The 16359-nt window shown below is 35.7% G+C and overlaps 2 protein-coding genes across 2 annotated transcripts; both read right to left on the bottom strand.

Moving 5' to 3' along the window:
• Positions 1-2612: 2612 nt before the first annotated feature.
• On the bottom strand, positions 2613-4209 carry LOC136233340 (probable F-box protein At4g22030). The gene has a single exon (XM_066022974.1). It carries the CDS (start codon positions 3956-3958, stop codon positions 2732-2734), a length of 1227 nt encoding a protein of 408 aa, XP_065879046.1. The 5' UTR covers positions 3959-4209; the 3' UTR covers positions 2613-2731.
• Positions 4210-14552: 10343 nt separating this feature from the next.
• Positions 14553-16019, bottom strand: LOC136233220 (probable F-box protein At4g22030). Its single transcript, XM_066022832.1, has one exon. The coding sequence runs from the start codon at positions 15933-15935 to the stop codon at positions 14694-14696; it is 1242 nt and encodes a 413-aa protein (XP_065878904.1). The 5' UTR covers positions 15936-16019; the 3' UTR covers positions 14553-14693.
• Positions 16020-16359: the final 340 nt, after the last annotated feature.

The raw sequence follows: 16359 nt of genomic DNA on the forward strand, positions 1-16359 counted from the left end.
TCCCAATTTTAATCTTGATACGCGTTTGAGGGGATTAAAAATGGTAAAAATAATGTGGGCGTGCCAGAGAAGCTATTTCTCAAAGAATAAAATGGTAATTGAATAAAATAAATAAATATAGTGCGTCTAAATTACTTGAATTCTAAACGAAAAGCGATTGACGACCGTCACAATGACTGAAAATAAAACAACGGTCTTGGACCCCCGACATTACTTGACAGGTCAGTCGGAAAAACAATTTTTAAGATAAGTACCCAAAATAAAAGCAATAAAACAACACAAAGATATAAATTTTTTAATTTTCTTTTATATTTTATTGATTTTGTAAATATTTTTCAATGTTTTTTTGTATTACAAATAATAATAAAGCATGAAAATTACAACTTAAAAAGATATAATAACTTTAAAGCTAGAAATGTAAATAAGTCATAAAAACAAATATGTACGGGATGAAATAAAATTAAACCGATTTCTTTGATGTCGTTGGGATGCGTGAAATTGAGGGTTGGAACTCTGGAAAATCGGCTCGGGGGCTGTTGCGTTGCCCGGGTAGTTCTGGGTAAATTCGAAGCAATTCGGAGAGTTTAGGGACTTAAGCAGAAATTTACCACCAAGCTAATAAATCAACAGCACTTTGTGGAACAAAAACAGTGATTTCTTGAAACTTTCTGGCTCAATTTCGGGAGCCGTAGAGGTCGGATTATGGCGAAACGAAGGCTAGTATTTAAAGTTAGTGTGGAAGGGAATGATTTAGAACTGGAATTTCGGGAAAAGGTCGAGTAAATGAGTCGAAATAAATTATTAAAAATGGGGTGACAGAATAATTGTTTGATGGTTGAAAAACCAAAAGCTAGATTCTGTTTCATGGAGGGTGTTTTAAGGACAATTAAAAAGACTATAAAGGGTCTTTTTTACGAAATAAAAATTGAGAATTCGAGAATTGATGTCAATAAAGAGATTAAAATTAATTTAGGCTAAAATGATCAGCTAACGAACTCAAAATAAAATTTGGAAAACGGCTCACCAGAAAAGTTGTTTGCTGAATTTTTCAATCATGAAAAACTCAAAAGCTTGTTTTTGGGTCTTTTTAATTGATTGAGATCGATAAAAAGTTTTTAAACATGATTTAGAATAGATGTGCAACTGAGAATTGCTCGAAAATGGGGTTTCAGTGATCTCAGTTTCACGAAAAATGCTTAAAGCTCGGAGGAAAATGACAATGGTGAAATTTGATTTAGGCTAAGAGAGCTCGAATCGAGATTTGGGTAATGATTTAAATGACTTAACTAAGAGTTTGCAAAAAACGATTTGAGAATTGATTGAGTAAACTAAGAGAATTTGGGATTTGAAGTTTCTGAAAATTGGAAGTTTTTCTGAGGAACTAGAGATTGAAGAACGAATTCTGGAAATTGAGAGTTTGTTTAAACTAATTAGATGCTAAAGAACGATTTCTACGAACCTAAGGATTGATAAAATGGCCGATTTTGGCAAGAGATTTGAGAGACAAATTGAATTGTTCTGTGTTTGATTGATTTTTGAGTGGGGATTAGAATGAAAGAGTTGAGCTCTACTTATAGGATTTTGAGCAACAAATCTCATGTTAGTGGCCCTTAAATTTCCCATACATGATCTCATTACCTTCCCATAAGTTAAAGAAAGAAAATGGGTGAGTTGGGAGTTGGAAAAATAGAGGTAATGATGTGAAATACGTTCCTGAAATAGGTAGACAAGTTCAAACCCGTTTTTCTGCATTAATGCTCTTTGAAAAATTCTATAGGCTTCGTTATAGCTCCGTTTTTTACATTCCGGAAAGCCAAGATCCCCATTTCTACTTCAGAAGAGGGTTTTAGGGTGTTGCGATTACATTTTCATTAGAGTTGTAGTCGAGCCGAGCCGAACCGAGCTTTGATCTGCTCAAATTCGGCTCACTATAAAATTAACAAGCTCGAGCCTAAGCCGAGCTTTGACTTGCTCAAACTCGACTCAGCTCATTAGAAAATAAACGAGCTCAGACCGAGCTTCGAGCTTGTTTCGAGCCCAAAATCCTCTTTCAACTTGGTTCATTGAAAATTATCTAACCATGAATTATTTGTGAGTAAATCGTTAATTATATTTACGAAGTTTGCTCGCAAATAGCTCTTTAATTGTGTATATAAACAAACTCACAAGCAAAGTTCGTGAATAAATAAACAAGATGCTTACAAATAGTTTTTCTATTACTCATTTATTATGTTTGTGAACGAACTCATTTAATTCAAATGAAATAATATTAAGTTTAGATATTTGTGAGCTACCATAAAACTATATAGTTTTCTATAAAACTAAAATTTGTTCATAAGCTTTCTAATCGAGCTTTCGAGTCGAGTTTTGGTATGCTCAAGCTCGGCTCGTTTACGAACCGAGCCAGTAAATCATGCTCACAAACGATTTGTTTAGAAGTCGAGTCGAGTCGAACCTTCATATGGTGAATAATGTGATTAACATTTACTAAAATGAATGATCACAAATTAAAACAAAAGATGCCTTTAGTATGTAGAAAGTTTTAATTGAGAGATGATCCGTTTAAAGGATATCTAACGAAACATCGAGAAATCGGAAAAACTATATAAAAAGAGAGTAATACGTAACAACTCCTATAAATATGTAACAAAATTTACATTTCCTCGTATATATACAAAAAGAATTAATATGAAAAAAGAATGAACAAATGAGGATATATATTTAGGCAATTTTAGAAGAGCTTGCTAGCAAATTCATCAACGTCCCTTCCATTTGATTTCCGAGCAAGATCTCTGAGTTCCGATAAACTTCTTCCAAGCTGTAAACTCAAATTCATTTCAAATATTTCACCGTTTTCTCTTCTCTCCACATCACATTCATCCAACGTAGATTCAATTGTTTCCTCCAAAAGCGAGAAAAACCCAGCATAATTTCTATACATTTCAACCACCATCCCAACCTGTCCACCATGTTCTAACATATTCACCGTACAAGCCAATGCCCCCGCCATTGCCGTCACTATCCCTCCCCAACTCCCATTCCCCGCAAACACCGATCCCACCGCCGCAATACCAGTCAACAACGGTCCCGAAACCGCCAAAATCTTATTAATTTTCAACGCAATATTCCCCAATTTCATATAATCTTCACTATCTTTCCCTTTTATAACTCGAGCAATTTCTCTCATCTCCGACTCTAATTCCTCATTCCATCCATTACCATTACCGTTACCGTTTCCTTCTCTTCTCGTCTCCGATTTGGTCCACCAAATCGGAGCTTCGAATCTCGAAGGGAATTTGTCAATCATTTTCCCTAATAAAGGAAGTGGAAAAGCTTCATCCAAAGCGAAAACTTTCTCCATTATTGCGTTCACACTAATCGCACTCCGATTACTATGATCGAGAGTCGCGAGTGTGGTTTCGATTCGTTTATAAAGCTGTTTAAACAATCTGGTAGCGTTACGCTGTTCTTCAGCGAGCTGAGAGGGTTGGATTTTGTTGATTATAAGAAGCATTCCGGTAGCAGCAGTGAATAAAAGAGTGGAAGATAGGTTTAAAGCAAGATGAGAAGAATCTCCGGTGGAAGTTGCTGCAACTCCGGCCATAGTGGTGGCGGATAGAATGATCATGTTGGTTGAGTTTAAGAGGAGTTTGTTCCAGTTATCTCGTTGAACGGCGACGTTTTGGTGCATCTCGATTCTTTCTGCTACAGCTTCTAAAATAGCATAGAGTTGGAGGGTTTGATTTGAGTTGGGAGATTTGGGATTGATGAAAGTTTCGTTCTTTTGTGGGGGTTTTCTTCCATTTCCATGGTTGAATTTGAGTTTGTCGACTAAGTTTGATGAATTTTGTGGTTTGGGGATAATTGGGAGACGAATTGAAGGAATTTTGGGAACAGAAATGGCGGATTTTAGTGTTGTTGAAGGGAAGAGAAGAGATGAATTTTGTAAAGAAGACATGATTATGAAGTTTTGATTTTGGGATCGACGAAGGATGACTGATGGATTTGGGGAAAATATTTATAGAGATAATAAGGAGGAAGAGGAAGGAGTCATGGTTTGTTCATCCGGTCTTGACTTTGACAAAATAAAATTTGAGTAGACTCATTCTATTCACTACAAATCCTTAATTTTATAATATTTACATTGTTTGAACTTCAAACTTTTGTCATGCTGCTCATCAATGTTCTGAAAACTGGACAGGAACACCTGGTTCGACCGGTCGAAATGCTACAGGAAAATTGATTCAAGCTCAGGTTAAAGAATTGTTATTATTGCTTCTGTATATTGGGGGTGGTTACCCATCAACATTTTAGTATTAAGAAAATTTTGGAACCGGTTTCTTTTGAGGGTTAAAAGTCAATTATTATATCGGCGAGGAGCGTTTAGCGTTTCATTCCTAACATTTTAGTATTAATCAGTATTTTGAATGAAGTATTCGCCGTTTGTTTCAGTTTTTCGGAGTAGCGTTTAACGTTTCATTCCAAACCACAGGGAATATATCGTTTGGTTAGGTCTATAAAACCGCAGCGTTTAGCATTTTCTCTGAAACTGCAGCGCTTCGGAGCTTTTCACGAAAATGTCCTATTTGGAGCTTTTCATAAACAACTGTTGGTAGTTATTTGTTATTGATAAAATTATCTTTTTTATTTTCATAAAATATGTTTTTTTTAATATTATTTATATTTCTACAACATATAATTACAGGAAGAATAATGTTTTGTTGCGTTGAATAAGTTTTTTATTTTTATTTTTTTATTATGTATATATATTTTTATTAATTTGTGTAACACATTTTTTATTTTATAATAGGATAAGATGCAAAAATACCTAGGAGCAATTTTATCATTAATGTCAATTATACCCCCTAACGTTGGCAGCCAAGAGCAATTTTACCCCTACTTAGGTAAATTTGAGAAATAATTCATCAAATTGTCTTCTTGGTCATGAATATTGTCATCTACACTTCACACGTGTGCATCATTTTATCATCATTAGTAATAGATTGCAAACATAAAAAAAAAATTTGTTGATTAATTTAAAACATCCATATTAGACATTAATACTCTTAGGTCAAGAGATGGATTAGTCATTAATTGATAGGTTTTATTATTTTTAATTTGACTAAATTTGAGTATTTAAACCGCACAAATACGATTTTTATATCTGTGAAACCATTTTCATCTTTTCAAATACATGTTAGGAGGGTGTTTGTTTCAGCTTTTCGGATGAGCGTTTAGCGTTTCACTCCAAACCGCAGAAAATATAGTGTTTGGTTCTAACCGCAACGTTTAACATTTTCTCTGAAAACTGCATCGTTTTAGAGCGTTTCACGAAAAGCTCCTATTTGGAGCTTTTCATAAACATCTGTTTGTAGTTAGTTGTCATTGACGGAATTATCCTTCTATTTCCACAAAATATGTTTATTCTTTAACATTATTTATATTTCTACAACATAATTACCGAAAAAACAAGGTTTTGGGATGTTTGCTTCAGCTTTTCGGATGAGCGTTTAGCGTTTCACTCCAAACCGCAGAAAATATAGCGTTTGGTTAGGTTTCTATAACCGCAACGTTTAGCGTTTTCTCTGGAAACTGCAGCGTTTTGGAGCGTTTCACGAAAAGCTCATATTTGGAGCTTTTCATAAACAGCTGTTTGTAGTTATTTGTTATTGACAAAATTATCTTTTATTTCCATAAAATATTTTTCTTCTTTAACATTATTTATATTTCTACAACATAATTACTGGAAGAACAAGATTTATTGCGTTCAATAAATTTATTGTTTTTTATATAGATTATTTTTATTAATTTGTGTAACACATTTTTTATTTTATAATAGGATAAGGTGCAAAAATACCCCTAGCATTTATAGTTAGGAGCAATTTTTCCATTAACTTCTAAAATGGTGTAATTATAACCTTAATGTAGGTAGCCAATAACAATTTTAACCCTAACATTGATAAGTTGGGTCAGTTTGAGAAATAATTCATCAAACTGTATTATTGGTCATGAATATTGTCATCTACACTTCACATGTGCATCATTTAATCATCATTAGTAATAGATCACAAACATATGATTAGACGTAAATTTAAAAAAAAAATATTGTCTTTTGTACGAGTTGGGTAAAAAAAATTCAAATATTTTACCGAATTTATGAATATTAAATTCTAATTTTATTGTTAAATCACAAAAAGAAATATGAAACCTCTTTTTTAGAACTAACTGATATGTGTAATTGGTGTAGAATAAGAAATAAAATATATGTGTTTTATAATAATAATAATATCTGAAATTGACCCAAGTTGCCCTTAACCGCCAACGTGATGGGTAAAATAGCAACATTTTAGACTTTAAGAATAAAATTGCTCCTAAACGCTATGGGCATTTTTTCACGTTTCCCCTTTTATAATTTCTTTTTTTGATTAATTTAAAACATGTCCATATTAGACATTTTAAATCCGAACAGCAACAGTTTAATATAATTTTACCAAACACTAGTAATTAAACAGCTGATAACAAACAACTAACAGCTTACTGCAACTGCAAACAGCTAACAGCAACCGCAACAGCTTACTGCAACTGCAAACAGCTAACAGCAACCGCAACAGCTATTAGCTAACAGCTGAACCAAACAGGCCCTTTGTTGCGTTCAATAAATTTTTTATTTTTTATATAGAATATTTTTATTAATTTGTATAACATATTTTTTATTTTATAGTAGGATAAGGTGCAAAAAAAACCCAACATTTATAGCTAGGAGCAATTTTACCCTTAACGTCTAAAATGGTGCAATTATACTCCTAATTTTGGTAGCCAAAAGCAAATTTACCCATAACATTGACAAGTTGGGTAATTTGAGAAATAATTTATCAAACTGTCTTCTTGGTTATGAATATTGTCATCTACACTTCACATGTACACGATTTTATTAGGGTGTTGTTAAACCCAGCCCCAAATTCCCACCCCTAGCCCCGTGAAAGGACGAAAATGCCCTTTCATGGGTTTTAGGGAGGGAAATTTCTATTTTTTTTCCAATCCGATACGCGGGTGTGTGGCTATCACGCCTCACCGCGTGATCGGGCGTGTAGATATCACGCCTCACCGTGTGGTCGGGCGTGATAGCCCCACGCCTCACCGCAAGGTCGGGCAGTTGGCTATCACGTCTGACCACGCGGTGAGGCGTGTGTCTATCACGCCCGACCACACGGTGAGGCGTGATCGCCACACGCCCGCGTGTCGGATTGGCAAAAAAAATAGCTTTTTAACCCCGTAAATAGTTCGTTAAACCCGTAAATAGACCGTTAAAACCGTAAATAGGCCGTTAAACTCGTAACTACAGAATTGTACTTAAAACCTAAAAATACCATACAATTTAGTCCTAAAATCAGTAAAAATAATAGGGTAAATTCCAAAAAAAAAACCCATGTGGTTTGGCCGATTTTCAAAAAACCCTTGTGGTTTGTTAATACAAAAAAAGGACTGTGGTTTGCGCCGTTACCCGAAAAACGGAAAATGGCTTAACGGTATTAAATTGCTGACGTGGCATGGGGGTAAAATTGGAAATTCGAATTTTTTTTATTTTTTTCCCTCTCTCTCCTCTTCTTCTTCTTCCTCCTTCTTCTCTCCTCTTCTTCCTTCTTCTCTCCTCTTCTCATTCTTCCTTCTTCTTCTCCTTCCTCCTTCTTCTCCTTCCTCCTTCTTCTTCCTTCTTCTTCTCCTTCTTCTTCTTCTTCTTCTTCTTTTCTCTTCTTCTTCTTCCTTCTTCTTCTTCTTCTTCTCTCCTCCTCCTTCTTCTTCCTTCTTCTTCTCCTTCTTCCTTCTTCTCTCCTCTTCTTCCTTCTTCTTCTTCTCTCCTCCTCATTCTTCTTCTTCCTCCTTCTTCTTCCTTCTTTTTTTTCTTTTTTTTTTAAGTTTCGGAAATTTTCAGATTTCTGGAAAATTTCCAGAAATCTGGAAAATTTCCAGAAATCTGGAAATTTTCTAGATTTCCGACGGAAATCTAGAATTTTCCAGATTTCTGGATTCCAGAAATCTGGAAATCGGAAAACGGAAATAAAAAAAAGAATAGAAGAAAAAAAGGAGGAAGGAGAAGGAGAGAAGAAGAAGAAGAAGAAGTAAGAAGAAGTAGAAGAAGAAGAAGTAGAAGTAGGAGGAAGAAGAAGAAGGAGGAGGAAGAAGAAGGAGGAGGAGAAGAGAGGAAAAAAATAAAAAAAAATTCGAATTTCCAACCTTACCCCTTGCCACGTCAGCAGTTTTAACACCGTTAAGCCATTTTCCATTTTTTGGGTAACGGCGCAAACCACAGTCCTTTTTTTGTATTAACAAACCACAAGGGTTTTTTTGGAAATCGGCCAAACCACAGGGGTTTTTTTTTAGAATTTATCCAAAATAATATAAGTTAATTAATAAATATTATTAATCACAACATATAAAACTAATATAATCTAGTCCAAGCCTCTCTCCTTTCAGCGTATAGATTCTCCAAGTGACGAACACTCGGATGACGAAATAAACGCCATTGGGTGGCAATGGGAGGCACTGGAAACGTAGGATGTAAATAAAGACGTATGTAGTGATGATAACTCCCCAAATGACAAATCACAATCTCTCGCTCTGGTGGTCTTCCATCATCCGAACGCATCGGCAGTATAGTGCAACATCCTAACTGTTGTGTAGTAAAGAGGAATATTACTGCGTTCAATACAGATGCAGCAGCATATAAGTCATCCGGACTCACCATCTAGTGGGACTCACCACAACCCGCTCCTGCCCATTTAATACGTGTGAGGGCAGCATCAAATCCGTTCTCGTACACTGGCCCATATAGATCACGATTTGCCCGCATCTCAATCTCTATGAGCACTCTCATCAGCTTCCACTCCTCTTGGTTATAGGTGATGGCATCGGCTAAAACACGAAATCCACAGTTACCATCTGCTACAACATCATGGAATCTAGTAATAAATGGTACGATGAGACCTTGAACCTGATGTAAATGGTGGTAACCGGCGATATCCGCATCAAATCCGACTGAAAATATTAATATATGAAATTCATCAATAAAAATATATTTACTTTAACTTCAACATATATATTAATAAAATAAAATATACCCGGCATCTGGCTGTTATGCATATATGAGGATGAGGAACGACCTCGACTATGACTACTCCTCGAACCTGATGACCGTGCTCGACCTCGTTGACTGTACTCCCATGCACTCGAATTTCATTTCGTTGATGAATTTCCCTTTGGTCTACCCCTAACATTGTCTTTGACTTTAGGTTCTTTGAAGCCACTTTGTTCCGGATTTATCTGATCATGAACGTACATCGATATGCTACGCATCATTGAAGGATCTAATTTTTCAACCTTTTCCATAAGAGAGTGAAAAAATCGGTGATCCTCAGACCCGTCAGCATATACTGGAGCAGTAACTAGTATGTCACTCAACCCTTCAAACGCAAGAGATCTCCAAAAAGGATGGATGCGGTCAACACGGACCGATTCATCTATGTCAATATATGTTTTAATCTCACATGCACACGGAATGTCATGAGTCATGGGCAACACGCATCCATACTCAATCCGTGCGTACGCTTGAGCTCATCATTTAGTACAGCCAAGTAGTAATGTGAAACGTGTAAGTCGAGATACGTGAAAGGTGCTCCACAGTGATTCACCGCAGATCTTCTTCTCGAGTCCTCGAGTGAGTATCTGATTATATACAGTGAAGGATTACAAAACTAATGTATTAAATTTTAAAAGATTAAAGCAAATAACAGAATAAATGTCTTACTTGATCGCCTCGATCTGAGCCTCAATGTCCTTGTGCACCTTTGCCCACACTGTATCGAGTGCACCAGTAGATGAATTCAACCACTGTTTCAACTGTTCATGTGAACTCTCCACTCGACAGGTTGTGGTGTTTCCTAAGTGCAACACATTATTCGTCCATGCTCGGCAAAACTTCTCTTTATGCACTAGCCATGTGGTCTCCACGTACTCTATCACACGAGGCCAGTTGGCAGTAGTATTCTTCATGGCTACCACTGCCGCCTCATATTCGGCTACTATCGGGGCTTCGATTATACGTTTCCATTTGGAATTCTTAAAAATTTCACCAAACCTCTTCATTCCGCACAACTTGCCTACTCTATCCTCCACATCTTTATTAATATGCCATGTGCACAATAAATGATGACGATGAGGAAATACCTCACGAACCGGCCGCATCAGTCCTAACTCCTGGTCTGTAGCAATGGTTGTCGGATGCACATCAGGTTAGAGCAAAAGCTTCAATTTTTGTAACACCCACATATAACTTCCCTCAGTTTCATCCTTCATGATTGCATAGGCGATCAAGAAGTTTTTTTTTGAAGGCGTCATTCCAATGATTTCAAAGAATGGCATCTTATACTTGTTTGTTTTATATGTTGAATCCATACCAACAAACAAGTAATAAGATCGGAACAGTGTGATCGATGTTGGATGTGCCATAAATAAGTGAGTCACAACATTGCTGCCCGGCACCGCTTGCGTCCAATGTATGTACTCCTTATCTATAGCAAGCCGATCAAACTGACCGATTACATCCCGACCCTCAAAGCTCTCAGTCCTGATTTTCTCCCTGTAATTATAGATATGTCTTTGTGTCGGGAAATCCTCCGGATGTTTTTCTTTGATTGCAGCAAAAATAGCACAAGGCTTAGCTTGAGCTGAACTCATTTCACGAATAAGTTTTTTGGAACCCGGGCTTAGTCCGCTCATCTGTCTGTAGCCCTGATGATATACAGCCAATTGATGACAGTGCTGTCCTCTATCTCCAGCAATCCCATTCACCACCCAACCGCCCAATTCAGCGATTTCCATAACCTTTATCTGGAATTTGCAACACAGTACTTTGTTTTTGTATTCTTCCGTAGTATAACATCCATATCCATATCCTTTTTCCTTTTATAATTCTTAACACCACGAGCACATTTAACCAATATCCACTTTGACTTGCCTCCCGTCTTGTGCGACGCTGTGGTTAACTCGAACCCGATTCCAATTGCCGTCTGTTTTGCCCAGTTAACAGCTTCATGATATGTTTGAAACGTTTGTTTGGGAAAAAACTGCGAACTGTAATCTATGCCATTTTCGTCAAATTCTTCCCACGAAACCTCCTGTAAATGATAAATAACGAACATTACATTCCAAAATGTGACATTTCTACAGCGTTTCGGTGTCTAAACCTGAAAAACAGCCACAAATATGCTCGGACGTGTGAGCATCACGCCTCACCATGTGGTTAGGCGTGATACTCATACGTCCCACCACATGGTGAGGCGTGATGCTCACACGCCCAAGTGCCGAACCGGATTTTTTTTTAAATCAAATTACAGAAATCAAAGGAAGTTCAATCGGAAAAATACCTCGACTTCAGACACAGCATCACTCCCGTCTCTTCCCAGTGATAACGGATTGCCTTCCATTAAACGTGTTGTCTTTGATTCGGATCAAAATGTATTTGGGAGACTTTGAGAGAGTTTGGGAGGGTTTGGAATTTTTACTTTTTGATTAAAGGGCAGTTACGTCTTTTTCCGAGGCTGGAAGTGTGAAATTGGGGCTGGGTATAGTAATCCACTTTTATTATCGTTAGTAACAGATCACAAACATATGATTAGACGTGGAAATTTTTTTTAAGAAAATAAAAAAAAATATTGACTTTTGTACGAGTTGGACAAAAAAATATCCAATATTTAATCGAATTTATAAATATTAATTTTCAATTTTATTATTAAATCACAAAAAATATGAAATCTATTTTTTAGAACAACTGATATGTGCAATTGGTTTATAATAAGAAATAAAATATCTATGTTTTCTAATAATATCTGAAATTGACCCAACTTGCCAATGTTAGGGGTAAAATTGTTCTTAGCTGCCAGCGTTATGGATAATATTCCACCATTTTAGATATTAAAAGTAAAATTATTCCTAGTTATAAACGTTATGGGCATTTTTTCACATTTTTCCTTTTATAATTTCATCGTTGATTAATTTAAAACATGTCCATTTTAGACATTTTAAATCCGAACAGCAACAGTTCAATATAATTTTACCAAACACTAGTAATTAAACAGCTAATAACAAACAGCTAATAGCAATAGCTAACAGCTTACTGCAATTGCAAACAGCTAACAGCAACCGCAACAGTTATTAACTAACAGCTGCCAAACAGGCCCTAATACTTTGGTTTTTTTGTTCGTGGGCCTGCTTTCGAGTGGTCTGGGATCGTAGATCGAAGCATGTCCGGTGAAACAAGCCGGGAGAAAGTGGGGTTATTAGGGTCATAGATCGTTGAACATGTCTGGTGAAATAACTAGTATATATTACAGGAGTGCATTTTATGAACAAAAATATTTATATGTAATAAATTACTCTTAGTTATACTTAAAATGTTAATTTTTTTTAATATAAAAGCATGTATATATCATCCTATTAAAAAAAATACAGCATAAAGATGACTAAAACATCATACGAACGAAACCCATAAAGAAAAGTGATATCTGAATATATAAATTTATAATGAAGAGCCTGAACGTCTTGTTGAATCTTCCCGGTTCAACATGTAAAATACAACCAATAGTTATCGATGAAACCTGTTTCGATATCTAATTCCAGACTCGTAGATGAGAGTGTGGAGGGTGCCCAACTTTACAGGCCCCCAATTTGGGAGGGCTCCAATTGTTTTTTTATTGTGCACACCTAATTGGAAAGAAATAAATTATGGCCCTGTTTGGTAAAGAGCGTTTTAGGATAAAAATAGCGGTTTTGACCAATTTTAGAAGTTTGGCCACTGAAACCGCTGATTGGAGTGTTTGGTGGAGAGAGGTTTGGGAGAGAGTTTTGGGATGAAAACGCTAATTTAGAAAAAGCTCTTAAAATGAGCCTTTTCAATTAGCGTTTTGGAATATTAAAATTAATGGACTTCTTTAACCCTAATAGATAGGCTCCCTCTTCTCCTGCGCCAAAATTAATGCCCTTATTCGTCTTTTTGCACAAACCGCTATTATCAATCAGTTAATTTTTACCAAACAGGTCTACACAAACAGCTAGTCATATCAGCTAGTCAAATTAGCTAATGTAATCAGCTAACAGCTAATGTAATCAGCTAACAGCTAATTCCCAAACAGGCCTATATATTTTTTTTTTTTATGGGAAAGCCATATAAGTTTATGAAATTTTACTATACTTTCTGAAAAGTTACTGTGTTTGGCAAAGAATATAAGTTTATTGAATATAATAATTGGTTGAATGTGATTCAAGTATTATTACTATAAATTAATTTGCAATGGTATCTTGTGCATATTTTATTAAGGCAAAAAATATCATTAGGATTTTAATCTTTTATTTTTTTTGGTTTACTAAGCCTTTAATATTTTATATAGATATATTAAGTCCATTATCTTTTATTTTTTTGTCACATTAAGTACTAGATAATCCAAAAAATCAATTTTAAACATAAAACTCAGTTAATATAGTGTTATTCATTGCACCTGTATTCGAAATTTATATTTTTTCACTGTTTGAAAGCAGTTTTGAATGTATAATATCACTATGAGAAAATTGTAAAAACCTTAATTCAAACTGTAAAAAAAAATTATAATTTCAAATACATATGAAATTAATAACGTATTTTTAACAGAATTAGATTTTCACAAATTAACAACTACTCATAATGATCCATGCATTTATTGCTACAATTCAACTAAATCAACTTGAGAATTCAGAATTCGGGTTGGCTGAGCTTTCTGGAGGTGCCGACCTAGTTGGGATGTCTATCCTCAGTCGCGTCCCAGCATTTTATTAAAAAAACTTGAGAATTCAGAATTGTGTATTCATGTTTCGCACAGACCCCCAAAATCTTTAAGACAACTCTGTCTAATTGAGTAGATGTTTAGGAAGGGTTGAAGAGTATGACTAGTTGTAAGTTGTAGCATTTACGTACTATGAGATGTAGTAATAAATGTCCATTTATAAGGCTGGGACCGAACCCTACTTCTAGGAATCCTTTTAGTATTAAGACGCATTCTCTTATTAGGAGTCTCGTTTTAGAAGAAGTCCTCCATGGTGTGGAGTCTTCTACCTAACTGCATTGTAATTTCTTGAAGAGACGTTCCATGGAAGCTTTTCGATAAATCTGAATGCTCGATTTGAGACACGTGGTGGTTGATCTGAAGCCTCATGAGATGTTATGTGTCTGATTCGTTTTATACGATATATATCAAGAAGAAAATAGGCTACAAAGTGCAGGAAAAAAACCCATAAAAACAAACCTAAAATAAGTAAACAAATCATGATATACAAATATTTTCCACAGATAAGCCGCTGAAAAACAACTAGCTCCCATTTGTATTTCATCTTTCATCGCTAAAATCCTTTTAAATTTCATCGTATTTCTTTGTTTGAAATTTATAGCTCTCACTCAATTTCTTTTCCGTTTGCTCTAAATTTGTTACCCATAATTATTTTTATTAGTACCTTTTCGAATTTAGCACTACCAAGACTTTAGTAGTAATATATGTAACAAATTGTATGAATATGTAATAAGATTTACATTTCCTCTATGTTTATACAAAAAGAATGAAAGAATGAGCTAAGATATAATGGTACATGTGACATCGAAACATACTAAGATAATTTTAGAAGAGCTTGCTAGCAAATTCATCAACCTCGCTTCCATTTCTCCTAGCAACGGAGGATTTCCGAGCAAGATTTCTAAGCTCCGACAAACTGCTTCCGAGCTGTAAACTCAAATTCATTTCAAACATTTCACCATTCTCTCTTCTCTCCACATCACTTTCTTCCAACGTAGATTCAATTGTTTCCTCCATAAGTTCGAAAAATCCAGCACAATTTCTATACATTTCAACCACCATTCCAACTTGTCCCCCATGTTCTAATGTATTCACCGTACAAGCCAATGCCCCCATGGTCGCGGCCACTATTCCACCCCAACTCCCATTCCCCGCAAACACCGATCCCACCGCCGCAATGCCAGTCAACAACGGTCCCGAAACCGCCAAAATCTTATTGACCTTCAACGCGATATTCCCCAATTTCATATAATCTTCGCTATCTTTTCCTCTTATAACTCGAGCAATTTCCCTCAGCTCCGACTCTAATTCCTCATTCCATCCATTACCATTACCATTACCATTTCCTTCTCTTCTCGTCTCCGATTTGGTCCACCAAATCGGAGCTTCGAATTTCGAAGGGAATTTGTCAATCATTTTCCCTAACAAAGGAAGTGGAAAAGCTTTATCCAAAGCGAAAACTTTCTCCATTATTGCGTTCACACTAACCGCACTCCGATTATTATGATCGAGAGTCGCGAGTGTGGTTTCGATTCGTTTATAAAGCTGTTTAAACAATCTGGTAGCATTTCGCTGTTCTTCAGCGAGCTGAGAGGGTTGGATTTTGTTGATTATAAGTAGCATTCCGGTAGCAGCAGTGAATAAAAGAGTAGAAGATAGGTTTAAAGCAAGATGAGAAGAATCTCCGGTGGAAGTTGATGCAACTCCGGCCATAGTGGTGGCGGATAGAATGATCATGTTGGTTGAGTTTAAGAGGAGTTTGTTCCAGTTATCTCGTTGAACGGCGACGTTTTGGTGCATCTCGATTCTTTCTGCTACAGCTTCTAAAATAGCATAGAGTTGGAGGGTTTGATTTGAGTTGGGAGATTTGGGATTGATGAAAATTTCATTCTTTTGTGGGAGTGTTCTTCGATTTCCATGGTTGAATTTGAGTTTGTCGACTAAGTTTGATGAATTTTGTGGTTTGGGGATAATTGGGAGACGAATTGAAGGAATTTTGGGAACAGAAATGGCGGATTTTAGTGTTGTTGAAGGGAAGAGAAGAGATGAAGTTTGTAAAGAAGACATGATTGAGTATTGGAAATGAGATTCTGATTTTGATTTTGGGATTGATGAAGATGAAGATTGAAGATTGAAGATGAAGATTGAAGATTGAAGATGATCAGATGAAGGATGAAGATGATTTGGGGGAAAGTATTTATATAGACATTAATGAGGTAGAGGAAGGAGTCATGGAATGGAGGGAGGTCTTGACTTTTGACAATTTTGTTTTCTTTGTTTTTGAATGGACCCATTCTATTTTTCACTACAAATTCTTAATTTTATAACATTACATTATTTTCAACTTCAAAATTTTGTCATCTTCTTGATTTAAGGGAGGCAACTACATCTGCCAATTTCGAATTCGAGTCATGTTCGTGTCATGTTATTTTCGGGTTCGTGTTAAAAAGAATAAATCAAACTCAACTCAAAATTTTTTATGTTGTATTAA

Source organism: Euphorbia lathyris, chromosome 6 (genome assembly GCF_963576675.1).
Source record: "Euphorbia lathyris chromosome 6, ddEupLath1.1, whole genome shotgun sequence".
Taxonomy (NCBI): Eukaryota; Viridiplantae; Streptophyta; class Magnoliopsida; order Malpighiales; family Euphorbiaceae; genus Euphorbia; species Euphorbia lathyris.

Excerpts from the sequence above, each read along its gene's own strand:
- LOC136233220 (XM_066022832.1), bottom strand. The coding sequence starts at position 15,935 with ATGTCTTCTTTACAAACTTCATCTCTTCTCTTCCCTTCAACAACACTA.
- LOC136233340 (XM_066022974.1), bottom strand. The coding sequence starts at position 3,958 with ATGTCTTCTTTACAAAATTCATCTCTTCTCTTCCCTTCAACAACACTA.